This window comes from Chelonoidis abingdonii, chromosome 1 (assembly GCF_003597395.2).
Source record: "Chelonoidis abingdonii isolate Lonesome George chromosome 1, CheloAbing_2.0, whole genome shotgun sequence".
NCBI lineage: Eukaryota > Metazoa > Chordata > Testudines > Testudinidae > Chelonoidis > Chelonoidis abingdonii.
The window spans coordinates 229,860,454-229,878,950 of NC_133769.1; the positions used below are offsets into that span (position 1 = coordinate 229,860,454).

At 44.1% G+C, this 18,497-nt stretch overlaps 1 protein-coding gene across 4 annotated transcripts in view; it reads left to right on the forward strand.

Moving 5' to 3' along the window:
* Positions 1-18,497, forward strand: part of LOC116815245 (sex comb on midleg-like protein 2) — a 128,160-nt gene that overhangs the window by 39,608 nt on the left and 70,055 nt on the right. The window contains exon 5 of one of the 4 annotated variants that reach the window (XM_032763416.2): positions 17,282-17,516. The exons of 2 other annotated variants lie outside the window; for them this stretch is intronic. In XM_032763416.2, coding sequence (XP_032619307.1) covers positions 17,282-17,516 — 235 coding nt within the window. The remainder of the gene's footprint in view (positions 1-17,281; positions 17,517-18,497) is intronic. One more of the 4 variants, XM_075060177.1, reaches the window with a different exon arrangement.

Consider the following 18,497-nt stretch of genomic DNA (forward strand, 5'->3'; position numbering starts at 1 on the left):
GTCTCAGGACCAAACTATTACCTCTGGTTAAGGATTTCACAACCGTCCTTCCTGTGGCTGTGCCATGGCTCAAACCAGCTTCTCCAGCTCACCAGTAGTCAGGTTCTTTTCCTGCTTCATAGTCCTTCTTGGCTCACTCAAGGCTTCTGTTTTTATCTCCATATCAGAAGACCTGATTTTAGCTGCATGACCTGCCTGTCATGTGACTTTGTTTATTTTCTTCACTTGGGGAGGTGAGCTCCGTGTCACAGGTGGGGTTGGACCCATCAATCCTTAAAGAGCCAGTCACTCTGTCACAGCTTTCCACTCCCTCAAACCAGAACACCATGTTTTGGAAGGAATTTTCCTGCTGCTCACTTCTTCTGATGTTGAGTGATATATGGTCTTTTCACTAACTCAGATTTCTTTTGGTGTACCATAGTTCTTTGTTCACGAGCGCCATTTCAGATTTTGGTGGGGGATAGGGCAACTTTAACTGTGATTCCAGGGGTTACTTAGGCACCTGACAACTGTAGCTTTCTTGCAAATAATTTAGAAATTAGCTGACAAAAGCACTGTATCTATTTCTCATATAAAGAAAGGAAATTAAGTAAATGTTAGACCCACACAGCTTAAATACTAACATGTTCTGACATCTTGTGTCAAGTCACTTAAGGGACATTGGTTAGGTTTAAAATTTTAATGTATATTCTTGCTTTACTAATTCTTGAATACAACAATTGTAGAAGAATCTAGATTACTTACTTTTTGAAGTTCACAAAGCTTGGACTAGATCATTTAACTTTTGGAAACATCCTACTAGGGCAAGACCTGGTGAGTTTATACTGCACCTGCCTGGGGCTCCAGTGGTGTTACCCTACTATAAATAGTAATAGGGTAGAAACTGACTTTAAACAGGACTGAAACTGACACTTTCAAGTCACTTTCCAAAAGGATCTTAAACACAACACTACAGTGATTTGAATTGCAGTTCTCACAGGAGAATATTTAAAGTCAAATGCCAAGAAAATTCCACATTTTAACGCTGAGAAAAAAATTGAGTTTTGTTTATTATTTAGAATTTGTATATATGTTTTTGAAAGTGCTATTCTGTGTTTTGAGACTATGCCTCAGTTCCCATTGCTATAAAATGGGAATAATACTTTCCTACCTTGCATAGGAATTATAAGGATTAGATAGAGATCTGTGGGACAGAAACTGGGCTTTCTTAATGGTTTGTGCTTAGCATAATGGGGGACTCCATTGATTAAAGTCTTTGGGTGCTACTATAACATTAGTCAGCTGTTGAGATGCCCTCTGGTGGTAGCTAAAGGGGACCTACCTAGGGGGTGGGATGTTGGTGGAGTACAAGTCGATCTCTGTGTTGGCCAGCAGCACAGCCATCATCACCCTGTGCTCAACACCTGCTGGCAGGGTTTGCAGCACAACACAGACACACAGCTGTCCTTGAAGTTGCAACCACTAATGGACGTGACAAGTCAAGACCAGAAGGGTCTGTCTCTGGTCTCTTCCCAGAGAGAGCTGAGGGTGCTCCATGCTTCTCTGAGGGCAAACGGGACCCAAGACCCACTTAGTTGCTCCTAGTCCCCGCCACACACCTTTCTTCAGCTCCCCCTCCCTCAGCTGCTCCTTCCACACTCACTGCCCTGTGCCTCAGGGCACAGCCCTATGTCCTCACTTCTCTCTTCCCCTGGAGATTGACTCCCCTTTCCCATCCCATTTCCTCCCCCCTGCCAATGGGGGCCCTGTGCTCCCCCTGTCCTTCCCACCACCACCACCCCGGAGGACCCTATGCTTCCCCACCCTCACTACGGGGTATCCTATGCTCCCCCACCAACACTGTGGACCCCGTGCTCCCCTCCACCTTGATTGACCCCCCTTTCTTGCCTGCCCTATTCCCAAAGGCCATGCTCACTGCCCCACTACTGTTGGTTAGGAGGATTGTCACTCTGTATAATCTCAGCTGCTGATTGGTCGAGGCAGATGAGGCGGTGGGTGAGCTAGCATAGTGAAAAAATTGACCAGGAGAATACTGGCTCCTGGAGGAGGGGACCTTCATGGGGCTACAGCTAAGAGCTCCACCTGGTACTGCGATGTGTGCTTTGAGCAGATCTCTTGTACGAAACTTGGGGGAGGGGTGCCCTCCACTCTCTCTAAATTGTGTCTCTGCCTATGTTGCTTATGTGTGCATCTGCACAGCCCTATAATGGTAAAGTGTGCTATTTTAGTACACCTAAATAACTCTGTTCCTGATTTGGAAGTTTAACAGAAACTCTTTGAGATAAAGCTGTTAGATTGTGCAGTAATCACATTTGTTCATTTGGTATCAACCAATATCCAATCCATCAGCCCCACAGAAATCTAATGCCGTCAGCTCCTACAAATGGTTAGCTGAGTTTTGGTTGTATCTGTAAGTAAGATGGTTGACCCTTGAACAAAGCAAAGGTTTGGAAATTTGGCTGGCTCACTTCACAGAAATATTGTTTACATTTGGACCAAATAATTTTCTTTGGGAAGTATTTGTAATTAAACTTAAGATTATCTAATATACACTGAGGGCCAAAGATTTTTTTTGTATCAGTGGTAATATAAAGGCTGAAGGCTCAGGTTTCTACTAGGTTAGCTAGGAATTGGAAGAGTCCCTCTGGAAGAATATGGCAGTGCAAAGAACCTATGCCTTACTATTAAAATGAAATGTATTATATATCTTGGGAGGTCTCTTATGGCCAAAATCAAAGTAGGTAACGTTTGTGCAGTGTTTTGAAAATCTAAAAGATGCTATATTGGTCAGATGTCTAAGTAATGGTTTCAGAATTTGCTAAATGCTATTTCAGTCATTTAGACTTAAGTGCCCAAAAACTTAGCTGGTGCAGAGTTATGGTTCCCCTGTAGTGCCGTGTGCCCTTACAGAATGTGGAGAAGGGACTACATTTAAACTTCTGAAAACCAGGAAATAAAAAGTTAATTGTGGGTTTTGGGGGCTAGGGGGAATTGGAACAGAAGCCTCTCACTATATAGCTCTGATCCCTTTCTCTCCAACCCTCTCTGCTGTGCACTGTTCCAATAGCACCCTCACTGCACCCATCTCCCATGCCATAGTCCACCAACTACTCAGGTTCCACTACCACTGCTCCAACTCCAACTTTCACTCCATGCTAATTGCTCCGCACTCCCTAGACATACACTCCAGTGCTTGAAACCTGCCCCCTCACATTCCTGCTGCTTTGAGTCCCCCCATCCACACACCAGTTCCATCCTCCTCCTCTTTGCCACGCCATATTCCTGGAAAGCTTGGCGGGACAATAGTAGGGAAAGTGGTGGGACTCTGAGAAGTGCATGTATTAGCTGGAGGCAGGAAAGGGCAGAGTTCAGAGACCCTGTCCAAAATCTGGGCCTACTATAGGGAGAATGGGCTTTGCACATCCATCTGCCTCACAGAAGTGTGAAATGGCTATTTATCTTAATGAGATGTTCTGAATAAGAACACCCTGTGGAGATGAATAGGGCCTGAAACAATAGCTGTGACATGTGAACAGCTCAATGTCAGTAGGTGTGCTTTAAGAAGTGCCTCACTTGCAAGGAGGCAATTCTGATTGCAGACAAGCACTCCCACGGCATTCGCTGCCTCGGGGAGGGCCACATCCATCAAAAGTGTGGTCTCTGTCAGCAACTCTGGCCACGTTCCTGTAAGGACAGAGAGCTCAGGCAGAAGATCATCTTCATGGAGGCAGCTCTCAGACCCTTGCAGGACCTGCACTGCGAGTCCCTGGGCAGACGTGAATCTTCCCTGCAGCCGTCTACATCTAATGGCTGTGAATTGAAGAAACAGACTGCTGATCCCCTTGATGGGCAGGCCGCTAAACTATTCTCTCCAACTGATACAGCTGACCAATGCTTCACATCCATTTGGTCACTGATTGGCAGTGTTCCACAGTGCCTGGGAATGCATAACATTGAACCGTGAACTGGGTACTCCATCCATTTTACCTCCCTACCTCCTCTACAACACTTTTCCTCGTTTATGAGAATATACTATAACATGAAGTAGATTGGCTCCTAACTAGAGGAGACATAGAACCAATACTTCAACATCTACAAGGAAGAGGGTTCTACTCTTATTTCCTAATACCAAAGAGGGAAGGAGGCTGAAAATCCATCCTAGACCTCAGAGCTCTCAGCAAATTTATCAAGGTGCAAAAATTCAAGATGGTCACTCTATTGACAATCATTCCAGCATTGGAACAGAGAGACTGGTTTTTGGTCCTTGACCTTCAGGACACACATTTTCCTACTAACTCTTAGGGTGAATCTGAGAAATCGCCTGCAACACGACCACTACCAATACAAAGTGCTCCCCTTCAGGCTATTGTTGGTCCCAAGAGTATTTTCCAAGGTTCTTTTGGTGGTGGCTACTCACTTATGTTCTCAAGGGATAATGATCTACCCTTATAGCAACGATTGCCTACTTGGAGCTAGATCTCTCTGGGACGCTCACCGAGTAACCAAAGTGACTATGTGCTTGTTTACATATCTGGTCCTACAGATCAATATCCAGAAGTCAATCCTCATTCCAGTGCAACACCTGGAATTCATTGGGGGTGCCCTGGACTTGTTACAAGCCAGAGCCCTCTTGCCTGAACACAGATTCTAGTCCATAGCCACGTTTAGACACTGTTTAAAACAGCCCACAAATATCAGCCAGACTCTGCCTCCAACTCCTGCGGTACATGGCAGTGAGCATGGTATTAATACCACTTGTCAGGCTTCATATGCGATGTCTCCAAATGTGATTCTACAGACCAGGGACAGGCTGGACAAATCCCTGTAGCCTCTCACCGGGAATAAAAACTCCCTAGACTGATGGAAGAGCCCAAGCAACGTTCGCAAAGCGATCCCCTTCTCCCAAAGCTCACCATTGTTGCTCATCATGATTGATGCATCACTTACGGGAGTGGATGCATCTAAATAGCTTCACAACACAAGTCAAGTGGTCAGCCATGGAGATGTCCCTTCACATCAGTCTCCTTGAGCTAAGAGCGGTTAGGAACACCTGCGCCCATTTCCTTCTGCTGATGACAGGATCACAAACGAAGATCCTAACAACAGTATAGCCCAGGGATCAGCAACCTTTGGTATGTGGCACTCCAGGGTAAGCCCCCTGGCAGGCTGGGCCGGTTTGTTTACCTGCCACGTCTGCAGGTTTGGCTGATCACAGCTCCCGCTAACCATGGTTCGATGCTTCAGGCAATGGGGGTAGCAGGAAGCAGCAACCAGCACATCCCTTAGCCCGTCCTGCTTCCCGCTGCCCCCATTGGCCTGGAGCAGTGAATTGCAGCCAGTGGGAGCCGCGGTTGGTCAAACCTGCGGACACGGCAGGTAAACAGACTGGGTTTACCTGGCGGGCCGCATGCCAAAGGTTACCGATCCCTTATATATCCTGCATGTACTACATCAGTCGTCAGGGAGGAGCCGGGTCACCTTCCCTATGCACCAAGCCAATCAGGCTGTAAAATTGGTGCATCTCCCACAACGTTACACTATCTGCGGCTTACCTCCCAGGCACACGCAACTGGATAGCAGACAATGTCAGTCTCCAATTCCCACATGACCACAAGTGGGAGATAGACCTGACAGTACTTCATGACATATTTAGGTGGTGGGGGATACTGTCCACAGACTTGTTTTCCACTTGCCTGAACAAGAAATGTCCATGCTACTGCTCCAGAGTGGGGATGGTTCAATGTTCCCTGGGCAATGCCCTCCACATCCCATGGAACAGGGACATTCTCTATGCCTTTCCTCTGTTTCCCCGCCTGGTGAAGGTCCTGATAAAAATTAAAAAATGGAGCCCATGTCATCCTGATTGCTCCGGCTTGGCCAACGCAAACCTGTCACTGCTCATGACATACCCACCAATCCCTCTACCGGATGTACAGCACCACCTCTCACAGGACAGGATTCTCCACCACAAGGCATGGCTCCTGCTCAGTTCCAAAGCCTAGAAAGCTCCTGTTCGAGAGAGGCACAAGAGGTTCTGTTACACAGTAGAAAGTCCTCTACTCGATGCACTAACCTGCAGAAATGGTCCAGGTTTCAGGCTTGCTGTTCTATCCAGCATATCTCCCCAACATCGCCAACTCTTATCCTAGACTCTCATACCCTAGACTATGCATTGACCCTAAAGAAATCATGCCTATCTCTATGCTTTCTAAAGTCCATTTGGCAGTCATAACAGCTTTCCACCAACCTACTGAGGGATACTCAGTGTTGTTGCACCCAAACCACTAAGAGGTTCGTCAAGGGTATAGTAAACCGTTTCCCACAACCTTGACTTCCTGCTCCCATGTGGCACATAAACCTGGTGCTGAAAGGACTGACTAGGCTGCCCTTTGAACCCATGGGCACGGTCTTCCTGATAACAATTACCTTGTCCAGGAGACTAGGAGAAGATAGCAGCTGTGATGGCGTATCCCCCCTTACACAGTGTTTTTTCCAGACAAAATTATGCTCAGGTGCATCCAAAGAATGTTAGATTTTGTAAAATACTGTTTAGGGGGGCACCCGCATGAGGCATAGCAAATTTTAAGAAACCCAGGATAAACATGCAAATATTAGAGCACTTTGAAGAGTTGATCTTTAAATAGAAAGTGATGTTCAACCTTGACTATTGGACCTGGCACTCCACTATAATTAACATCATTAATTCAGTGTCTGATCTTTGTGTATGTCTAATTTGATTTTATTGGATTATAGTGGTGCGGTAAGGCTGCTATAGTAAAGGTTGCATCATGATTTCTGTTTAAAGGTCGACTTTTCTAAGTCTTCTAAAATTGAGATGCCTAGTCAGAGTCCGTTTTAATTTGGTATACCTCAGGAGGGTACAGGATACAGTTAGTGACTCAAATGTTGGGTCATTTGAGGCAGACCTTACGGAAAGAGAAACCATGGAAAAGCCATTTTTCAAAAAATTCTAGCTAGTAGAGGTTTTGGGTTTTTTGTGTGCAGAGGTAAAGATCAAACCGTTGAGGGTCAAGATGGGCTCAATCTGAGTTTTGCTCAGGTAATGCATGTGGCACTCACAAAATCTTTGGGGAGCCCAAACTTAAAATGGTATTTAATATATTTTTTTACGGTGCACATGTGCCATTACAGAAACCATTTTATATGCTTTAAAGCTTGACTTTTGTAAGTGCTTTAAAATCTGACTAGCCAGAGTACCGACTTCCTGAGTTCCTGGAGGTGCTCCACCCTGGCTCTGCCTCCGGGCCCGCCCCACCTCTTCCCGCACCATTCCACTCCTCTCCTGCCTCTTCCTGTCCCTGCTTCTCCCCCACAGTGCCTCCCACATGCCACTGAACAGCTGGTCACTGGCGGGCAGGAGGCACTGGGGAGAGGGGGAGGAACTGATCGGCAGGGTCCGCTGGTGGGCAGGAGTCACTGTGAGGAAGAGGGAGGAGCTGGTTAGAGGGATTGCTGGTGGGTGCTGAGCTCCCATTATTTTCTTCCCATCAGAGTTGGCACCTATGCAACTAGCAACTTTGATTGCTTGGAAATTTGGTTTGCCTCATATGCAGGTGCAGAATAGTGTTAGTGAACCAAATTTGGGGTCATTTATCCAAGAGGCTCCTGAGATACAGTTCTCCCCCACTCCCAACTCCCCCCTCCTCCCACCAAAAAACAGTTTCCTTCTGCTACCTTGTACTGTTAAACTGAGAGGAAATAATGACTGGGTGAATCGCAGATCTGGTTGCTGTGAACTCATGCTTCAATTAACATAACTAAGGATAAATGAATCACAAGTCCCCACCTAAGACAGAGTTTTGGACTGAGGGTCTGGAGGCTGTTATAATTTGTGAGTCAGGGATGGCAATTCTATTTTGGGAGGATTGTAATCAAAGCAGTTAGGGAAAAAATTGGACGTGACTGCATCCGGGGGGGAGGCAGTTATTAGGCGACAAAGGAGTGAAAGAACAAGGGGAGGGGTTTGAGGCCGTGGCAAGGATATGGGGGGATTTGAGCTGGGAGATAACTGGGAATGAGATGGTAGGGGAATGGAGAGAAGTTGGGGGCTCAGGTGAGTTCAACATGGGGGTTAGGGATGTGGGGAGTATGGGATACTGGGAAGTGAGGAGTGAGTGGCAAGAGGACTTGGAGAATAGGGGCAAGGGCACTTGTCAGCCTCATATTCATCCCTTCAGTGTGTGTGCCCATATCTGGGGGGCTTTTGCCCCTCTTGGGGTGTCTGAGTCTCTCTTATGCCCCCTGTGTATGTGCCAAGATCTGGGGACCCCTTGCCCATCTACAACGTTTGGATCTCCTCCCACCCTCACTTACATGAGTCAGGTTTCGGTGAGGGCTCACTCTTTTATGAGTGTCTGAGGCCCCCTTCCGGCCCCCATGTCAGCCAGGATCAGGGGAAGTTCTGCCCCTTTGGGTGGGAAGCTGAGAACAGGTATACTTCATATGTATCCCAGGTTCTAAAACCATCAGAAGGGGTATGGGAACACTCAGTGAGATGAATGGAGCAGTTCACACATTTGAGTTATCCTCTTAGGTTCTAGGTTTCAGAGTGGTAGCTGTGTTAGTCTGTATCAGCAAAAAGAATGAGGAGTACTTGTGGCATCTTAGAGACTAACAAATTTATTTGAGCATAAGCTTTCGTGGGCTAAAACCCACTTCATCAGATGCATTCAGTGGAAAATACAGTAGGAAGACACACACACACACACACACACAAAACATGGAAAAAACAGGTGTTGCCATACCAACTATAACAAGAATAATCAATTAAGGTGGCCTATTATCAGCAGGAGAAAAAAAACTTTTGTAGTGATAATCAGGATGGCCCATTTCCAACAGTTGACAAGAAGGTGTGAGTAACAGTAGGGGTAAAATCAGCATGGGGAAATAGTTTTTACTTTGTATAATGGCCATCCACTCCCAGTCTTTATTCAAACCTAATTTAATGGTGTCCAGTTCGCAAATTAATTCTAATTTTGCAGTTTTTCATTGGAGTCTGTTTTTGAAGTTTTTTTGTTGGAATATTGCAACTTGAGGTCTGTAATTGAGTGACCAGGGACGTTGAAATGTTCTCCGACTGGTTTTTGAATGTTATAACAAACAACAAAAACACTAACCCAGGAACCTATTCTTGCAACAAAACCCGTTGCCAACTCTGTCCACATATCTATTCATGGGGCACTATCATAGTGGTGCTGTTTACTTGTAAGCCTTCCTGTATACGTGGGTGCTGGCCAGTGAGTAATGGAGTCTCACAGGACATATGATCATGTCACCTGGTATTGGAGTCCATCTTAAACCTGGTGCTTTTCCATTTAGAAGGAGGGGTGGGGACCCAGAGAGACAAGAGTCCCGCCTTGTGCTAAAGCCATAAAAGGGGGTGGAACAGAACAAAGGGGGCTACCAGTCATGAGAAATCCTCTAGTTACCACCTGATCTAAAACTAACAAGAACTATACTGGGGAAAGGATTGGGCCCAGACTAAGAAGAAGGAGCAAACAGCTGTGTGTTTGCTCCTTATCAGAGTTATAGAGGGCAGACAAGTTTACCCTGTATAAGCTTTATCCAGAGTAAAACGGATTTATTTGGGGTTTGGATCCCATTGGAAGCTGGGTGTCTGGGTGCTGGAGATAGGTGACTTGCTGAGCAGTTTTTGGTTAAAGTCTGCAGCTTTGGGGGCATGGACCAGACCTAGGTCTGTGTTGCAGCAGACTAGTGTGTCTGGCTCAACAAGGCCAGACACACTAGTGCCCTTGTTCAACGAACACATACAGTGCTAAAATATACCCAGCACCTATATTGCTTATATATATATATTTACTGCATTAGATAAAAATAAAATCAAACCACTGGATAACCTAAAAATAACCTCCAAGAAAGATATAATTTATTTGAGGCTTTGAGAAAGTACTTAGATAAAATGTCAAACAAATGCAAATATTCGCATTAAGAACACTTTCAGACAACTGTTTCAAGTTTTGAATGAGTTTTGTCAAATACGGTTATTGTAATGTAGGCATACCTGCATATAGATAGATAAACATATTCAAAACTTTTTAGTCTTTTGTGGTTTATTTAACATATGTATCAGAGTTTGAAGGAAAATGACACTTAGTACACATAAACTCTTTATCTTTTATGATTCAAGTCTTTCCAATAACAAATACAAACCCACCTACACATGTATTAAGCAAAAGAATCATGAATAATTACTGTGAAACACCTGTTAAAACTGTGGTATCAGTACTGAAAATGTAATTGTATACAGCAAAACAAATTTAAATAAAATAGATGAGAATAATGTATAAGTATAGTACTCGCCATCAGTGGGAAAAGTGACAGGTCCTCTGCTGGACAAGGGCCTTGAAGATCGGAGTGAGTTCAGTCAAGGATTATCAGTCAGAACGGAGCAATTATGTGATTTAATGTTCTTCATTGTTGAGAATGCTGACTCATACACATATGTTGAGCCAAACATAGTCAAACTGTGAAATGCCACCTTCCTTACATGGGTAAGCATAAGGGTTGTCCAGAAAGTTTCAGATGGAGTTTGTGTGCTGCATCTTAAACACTTCATCCACTTCTAATTCAGTAAGCTCTAGCTGTAGTTTTGCTTTTTCAGCACCTGGAAAGGATGCTTTCGTCTGATCACACTAAGTACCATTTGCTTGTACCCCAAATGGGTTCCTTACAAACAGGAAGTTGTCTTTAACACTTTCAAATTCTTGGAACTTCTGCTGGAAGTTTTGAAGAAGCTTGTCCAGAGATGATGCCATCTGCAGTGTCTTGGCAGCGTAGCAACGTTGGGAAATGCAGCATCTCCCCAGTTTCCAAATCACTTTTGAAGAGACTTTTTGTTTGTTTTCAGATGAAGTGACACTGCTGTGGAGATCCACTACATTGCGATTTCGCCCCTGTAACTTTAAGTTGAAATCATTTAAATGGCCTGTTAAATTAACAAGGAAGGCCAGGATGCTCATGGTTTTCGCATCCCTCAAAAATGCATGTAGCTCTTCTGCCTTCCTCTCCCCCCCCCCCCCAGAATGTTATGTAGATATTCTTCCACATGAACTCGAATTTCCCACAGTCTTCTTGGTACTTGCCCTCTGCTCAGCGAGTGGATGTCATTATGAATCAACAGGTCATCGTAATCAGCAGATACTTCTGAAAGAAAGCTTCTGAACTGTCTGTGTTGCAGTGATGACTTTGATTGATTGAAGGAAGTTGACAAGTTTAATCACCATTAACATTACATTAGAATACTCATAGCTAAGCCCTGCACAAAGCGCAGTTTGGTGGATTACGCAGTGATAGGAAATCAGATTGGGGTTCAGATCTTGCACACATTTCACAAGCCCTCAGTGAATACTGACTATGGCAGGAGCGCCGTCTGTTGTAATTGACACAATCTGTGTCATGTCAAAACCTTCATTAGACAAAACAGTTGCTCATCTGTTGTGCGATTGTTATGCGGTATAAGGGGGAATAGCTCCTCCCCAAATTTCTCTCCATCAGAAAAAGGACATACAGTGCTAGCTTTGCGGTGAGCTTGGTATTACAGGATCCGTCCACTGCCATGGAAAATTTTTGAATGTTCTGTTTCTGAACAACTGCTTGAAAATGTCCTGTGCCATCATCTCAGCACACCTCATAACTGTTGTGTCTGAGAGTGGCAGTTGTCTGAAGGGGTAAGCAATGTCTGTCTTCTCTGCAAAGAGGGTTTCAGCTGTAGTAACCATCCACTGCTTAATAATATCCGCATCTGTAAAAGGTTTCCTGTGTTTTGCCATTCCCACACACCTCAATGAAGCTTCAGCTGCCCTTTCCTGAACGCAAGTAGACTTTGAAATAATATTTGTGCTCTGAAAATGTGTCCTTTAATGAAGCAGTTTTGTCTTGTCAGTGGATATTTGTGGTCAAAATCCATGTGCTTCGTTTCATAGTGGCATTTGATGTTCCCACTTTTAACAACAGCCACAGTCTCTGTTCAAATTAAACATACTGGTCGACCCCTTGGATGTTGTGGCAAGACAAAATAGTAAGCGTCAGTCCACTTTTCTTTAAATGAACGGTTTTCAGTGTTAACTTGTTAAACGTCAAAAGCACCAGAGGTGGGAGTACCTTGGCTCACCTTTGCTTCTGCAGTTCTTGGGGCTCTTTACTGCTCTGAAGCTCTGAGTCCCGGCATGATTCCAGGCAGGGCTGAAGGGGTTCAAAGGGAAGAGAAGAAGAGCGAGAGGCAGAAGAACCCTCTCCTTGTCCCAATAGGAGAGGAAAGGGAAGAGCAGAGCTGTCACAAGCCACTGAACTCCTTTCTCTCTCCTGTAAAAATGGCACCTGTTGAGGGGCAGAGGCAGAGAGCACCACTTGCGTCCTGCAGCAGCCCCGATTGGCTGTTTTTTCCTTTGCTGCCAATCAGAAGAGGTTTTTCCAAGACAGGAAATATGCAGCCTCAGCAGCTTGGGTGGTATCGTGGACATTGTGATTGCAGGGTCTGTGACCCAGGGGTACCATTTTAGATTTTGATTGGGGTGGTAGGTAGCATTCCAGGAGATACTTGGCTGTCAGCCCCAGGCAGCCGGGCTGCCACTGTCATGGCTTACATTCAGATGCATCAGATTGGAGCTGGATAAATGTTTGGGAATCCCACTGTGTCTCCTGCTGGGCTGAAGTGCTAGTCCCCAAGAGCCTCCAGTGGGGCTGAAGCCCCGAATCACAGTGCACCTCAGGCCCAGAGTCCCAGCTGGCCTTAGGCAGGACTGAAGCCTGGAGTCCCATGCGCTTCCAGCAGGGCTGCCCCGAGTCACAGCGTGCCTCAGGCTGGGCTGAAGTTCCAGCATGTTTCCCGGTGTGGCCGAAGCCCCAAATGCCTGCATGCCTCAGGTGGGGCTGAAAACCCTGAGTCCCAGCAGTGCCTCCAGCAAGGGGCCAAAGCTCTGCGTGCCTCAGGTGGGCTGAAGCTCTGAGTTCCGGCAGGGCTGAAACTCCAAGTCCCAGTGCATCTCCAGTGGATCTTGAGCCTGTGGGAAGCATGCCTAGACTTGGGGCTTCAGCCCCAACAGGAATCAGAGCTTCAGCCCACAGGAAGCGTGCCGGGACTGAAGCCATGAGCCCCAGCCTGCCTCCGCCTGGACTTGGGGCTTCAGCCCTGCCAGGAATCTAAGCTTCAGCCCCATGGGAAGTGCCTTGGGACTGAACACCCCCCTGCAGGGATGAAGCCCTGAGCCCCCAGGAACCCTACAGTCCACTGAAAAGACTCTCATGGTCCAGATTTGGGCCACCTATTGAGTCTCCCTAATATGGAGATTGCTGACTACAGGCTGATTGTGCGGAGAGAAGTGGCTTGCATTGTCTTGTTTTGCCCAAATGGTGACTTAAGAAGTTATGATCTACCAGGCATTGTGGCGATTCACCTGGGCCTTATTCCTGGTGTGCTTCTCATAACAGCTCCTTAACCCTTCCCCTCAGGATGCCATCTCAATATACACTTTCACGTACCCATCATTAAACCATTAGAATCCTGTCATATTCCACATTACCACTGCCAATAGCCTTTGTTTAGAATCCTGTCATAATCCACATTACCACTGACAATAGCCTTTGTAATAAAAGCCCTGTGCCCTGCTGACTATATAACATACAATATTCTGCATAGAAATGATGTGTCCTGGATCCTGAAGGTACACATGCACCAATTCCCTTTCCTCACACACACACAAGAGAGTGAAAAACACAGATCTTCTCATATTGTAATTTCAGCTGTCACGCACCTCAAAGTAGTCCGCACATGTCCTCTTATCAGAGAGACACCTTTATGAAGCAGGCCCAACTACTGCCTCCACCATTCAATGTGGGTACGCCTAACACACTGACTGCCTCTGGAGTGTATCCAAATTATTCCTATTGTTTACTGCCAGCTCCTGGGGAACAGAGGGAAGGTGATGTGGGCAACCTGCGTGCCCCTCTCCCCCTTTTTTGTCCTTTAATAATGTTAGATGGAATCATCTGGATGAGAGGGAATGGGTTGCAAAAGGAAGTGATGAGCTTGTGTATTTCAGCAACTGTGGGGTTCACCGAGTAAAGGTACGCATGTTAATGGGGCGTATTGGGGCAGTGCTGAAAGAGGACAAAGATTTGGGTGCATGGGCAATTCTGTTTCCTGGGTTTCAGAAGTTTGTTTTGCTCAACTCAGTGTTCTGCAAGGGGATGACATACCACCAAACAACCTCAACTCTGCATTAACTATGGTTTTTTGCAATTAAATATACAAAATAATAGCCTGTGAACGTGTCATCACTTTTCGTAATGCAAGGGAATGGGCTGATAGTATACCCTAGTGGCCAGTCAAATAATTTTCTAATGTACAGGCCAACAAGATAATTAACTTCAAAATGCACAAATAAGTGAAAATCCAATAAAATAGTTTTTAAATCAAGATAAAGGTATTTGTAAGGCAGTGCTCCATAGACTCAACGATTACAATTATTTTAGAATTATTATTTTCTATAGTTACTTAAATTCTTTAACTATCTCAAATCTGCATCCCTTTCTCTCACTCTTTGTCCTGTCTGTTTAGATTGAAAGTTGTTTGGGGCAGGGACTATGTCTTACCATCTGTTTGTGCAGCACATAAAGCAATGGAGGCTTGATCTCAGTTGGCTTCATATGCTACCATGATGCCAAAAATAAATATTATGTATGATATCTTTTAATATACCCGCCTCTCCAAGTATTGCAATTTAAACCAATTTTTCTTTAAAAAACAACTAACTTTTCAATTTAAATTGACTTTCACAGTTGTGGAGAATAACAGCTTGACAAGCAATATCCTGACATTAAATTGCCCTTTAAATTTAATATGCCTGGGCTCCCCTCTCAGACAGCCTGCTGTCTGAATGCTACATTGACAGATGCTAGGCTCCACACACTGAATATCTCTTGTCTTTTCATTGTGCAGAGTCTGACTCCTTCAGGGCTCCTGCTGTTGATCTGGGGTCTGTCTCAAATAGTGCTTCTGCACTCACAGCAAGAGGAACCCAAGATTTCAATATTTTTAAAATTTCAGAAGGGCAAAGGGGGCAGGAAATGCAACCCTAGTTGTTATCCTAGTAAGTCTTGCATCACACTTTTCCTGTCAGGCTGGACAGACACAGTTCCTACCATTGACTGACACTTGTCCATTTTAAATAGATATTTTAAATGGATACATATTTTTTGTGGTATGAATAGCATTTCTCTGGTCTTCCCTCTGCCTCACAGCTTTGGACCTGATTGATCCTGATCTTCAATGTACTGCTACTAGATTAAAAAATCCTGTTTAGTGCTGTGCAGTTGTCATGCATCAATCATCCCTGCCTTCCTGGTACATAAATTTCTTAAAGGGTCTTCCTCTCCCCTTTTCTTCCTAATTTGCGTTATGCTAAACACTGAGCCAGTATCAAAGACCAATTACCAGAATGGGCAAAGTGATGATGCAGATGTCTTAAGTCCAAAAACTGATGCGTGCTTACATTTTGCATCCAGTGGCTGACACTTGCTCTGTGTGTGTGTTCAACTCCATGAGAGGAAGTCGCTGAACTGGGACCTAGTACATCTAGGTTCAGTTCTCAACATTACCACAGACTTCCTATGTGACCTTGGGTAAATCACTTTTTTCTCTCTCTCTTTTCATTTCCCATCTGTAAAATGGGGATATTTCCTTTCTTCTGCTCTTTGTTTTTTTTATCTAGATGTAAGCTCTTTAAGGGAGGGATTGTCTCTTACTTTGTGTTTTATACAGTATCTAGCACAGTTGTACCCTGATTTTGTTTGAGTTCTCTAGGCCAGTGGTGCTCAACCAGAGGTACGTGTACCCCCTGGGGACATGCAGAGGTCTTCTAGGGGGCACATCAACTCATCTTGATATTTGCCTAATTGTATAGAAGTCTACATAAAAAGCACTAGTGAAGTCAGTGCAAATACAAATTTCATACCGATGACTTGTTTATACTGCTCTATATATGGAAATGTAAGTGCAATATTTACATTCCAGTTGATTTATAAATATATGGTAAAAATGAGACAATATGCAATTTTTAAGTAACCGCGTGCTGTGACACCTCTGTATTTTTATGTATGATTTTTTAATCAAGTAATTTTTAGGTGAGGTGTGTCTTGGTATACACAAGACAAATCAGACTCCTGAAAAGGGGTACAGTAATCTGGAAAGGTTGAGAACCAGTGCTCTTGGCACTACTGTAATATAAATAACACATAATTTTCTGTTACTTTTTGTTATGAATGTAGCATACCTCATGCCATAAATCCTTAATATGTCTTCAGCTATTATATCACATCAGGTAGTTAGTCTGGATCTAATGGCAATTTTCATTGTTCTTTTCCTCTTATATTCTCACTTTCACCAAATGACCCTTGGTCTCCTCATCTATGCTTGTTGTTCTGACTACTGAGAAGTCATCATGTTGATATAGAAGTAATACCAAGCCTCTAAAGCGGTTGCCACCCTAGTTCTTAAAAGTGGCTTTATTGAAATTTTGTTTATTTGACAATGCCTTTTTGAAACATCATGGGTACAATTGCTTGTAATTCTTTTGCCAGAAGGTAATCATTGTAATATGTTTCACCATTCTCAATATAACCATTGCCCTCTTGTGGAGTCTGGCAATGCCATGGCACAGTGATCCTCAGCTGTGCCATTCTTAGGCAAGGGATGTCAGTGCTCCAACTGCTAGTGCTCTAGCACTACATGGTCTCCAAAGAGTACTCCAGCAACACTCTGACTAACCCAGGCACCCTGTCTCGGTGAACCACTCTTCACCAACTGCTCTCTGAACTGCCAGGGAGCCTTCCACCTGCTGCTCCTCACTTCTGACCGTGCAGTACAGGAAAGAAAAACAGCAAATAAACTCTTGGCAGAGTCATGCTAGTCTAGAATTCTAAAACCATTAAGCCAACAGAAACTAACTGGCTGATTAAACACTTCCTTAAAATCCTGAGAATTTTGCACCAAGTATCTTGCTCAGGTGTTGCTAAAAAGCAATACAAGCCAGCCAATTATTTGTAGTCATTCTTTTCACTGACTAAAGTTCATGCACTGATAAATATAACAGCATTTTATGTCTTGATGAATGGAAGCTGTGTGTTTATAACTGTCCAATATATTTAGCAACCCTTTTCATAGTACCTGTCTGAATCTGTTTCAAACTGGGAGACAAAAATAAGAAAAATATCTTTTTTTCCCTCACCCACCCCCCTCTTATAGTCTAGGATCCCACCTAGCAATGATTTCAAAGTTGGTATGAAACTGGAAGCCCACGACCCACGCAATGTTACCTCAGTGTGTATAGCTACAGTAATTGGAATCACTGGTGCCAGATTAAGGTTGCGGCTTGATGGAAGTGACAACAAAAATGACTTTTGGAGGCTTGTGGATTCCTCTGACATACAGCCAATTGGGACCTGTGAAAAGAAAGGGGGGATGCTCCAGCCACCACTCGGTAAGAAACAATGTTTCTGAACTAATAACATGATATGTGTGTCCACAAGATGCTGCTCTCCTATGGTTAGTGTTATCTTGTTTTCTTGGCAAGTGCTGCTTGAAATAATGGTTCAAGTGAAATGTTAGCAGCGGAAGGATAAATGCTAAGTAAAAAAGCTAATAAAGAGAGTAAATGAGCTGGACCCCGCTTTGTGTATTACCGAGTCTGGGAATGGATAGAGAAATTTAGAATTTGAGCATGAGTTCTACTATCCAAAAAATTTTCCCTCTTCCCAGAATCCCCCAACTAATCACGAGGAGGGATAGATCCCTGATGGCCTTTTCAGTGACTGCTTGATGGGTTACACATAAATATTATGTTAATCTACTTAATTTATCCTCCTTCACCCCATAATTTATAGAGAACTGTGGCATTACCTTGTGGGTTCTCCATTACTTTCAGTTGTGGAGAAGAGTCCCAAAATGCTTCCTAAAGCCACATTTCTTACAACTTGCATGGAGCTTCTGAATTTGGGTCTCTGGTGTATCAGGTGCACTGCAGAAAAGGGAGATGTCTTTTTAAAATTTTAATAATTTAAAAAACTGACAAACTCAAAATGATTTCCACAGGAATTGAATTTATATTTTATAAGCAAAATGAAATACATTTAAAGTATGCTCTTGCCACTACAAGGTCCTAAATGCCTCTTCCCATAAAACTCCAAGGAGTAACAGCTTGTGTTTTGTTGCTTTCTTTTCTTTTTATTTTCTCTTCTACTTTCCTATCTAATTTAAGAGTAGGCTGACGGAAGTGAGGGTGAATTTTCTTTCTTTCACTCACTCTGCATGTTCATTCACTCTTTTCTCATTCTTAGTCTAGGTAAGCTCTTAGGCCTGGTCTACATTACGCATTTAAACCGATTTTAGCAGCGTTAAACCGATTTAACACTGCACTCGTCCAGACTACGAGGCCCTTTATATCGATATAAAAGGCTCTTTA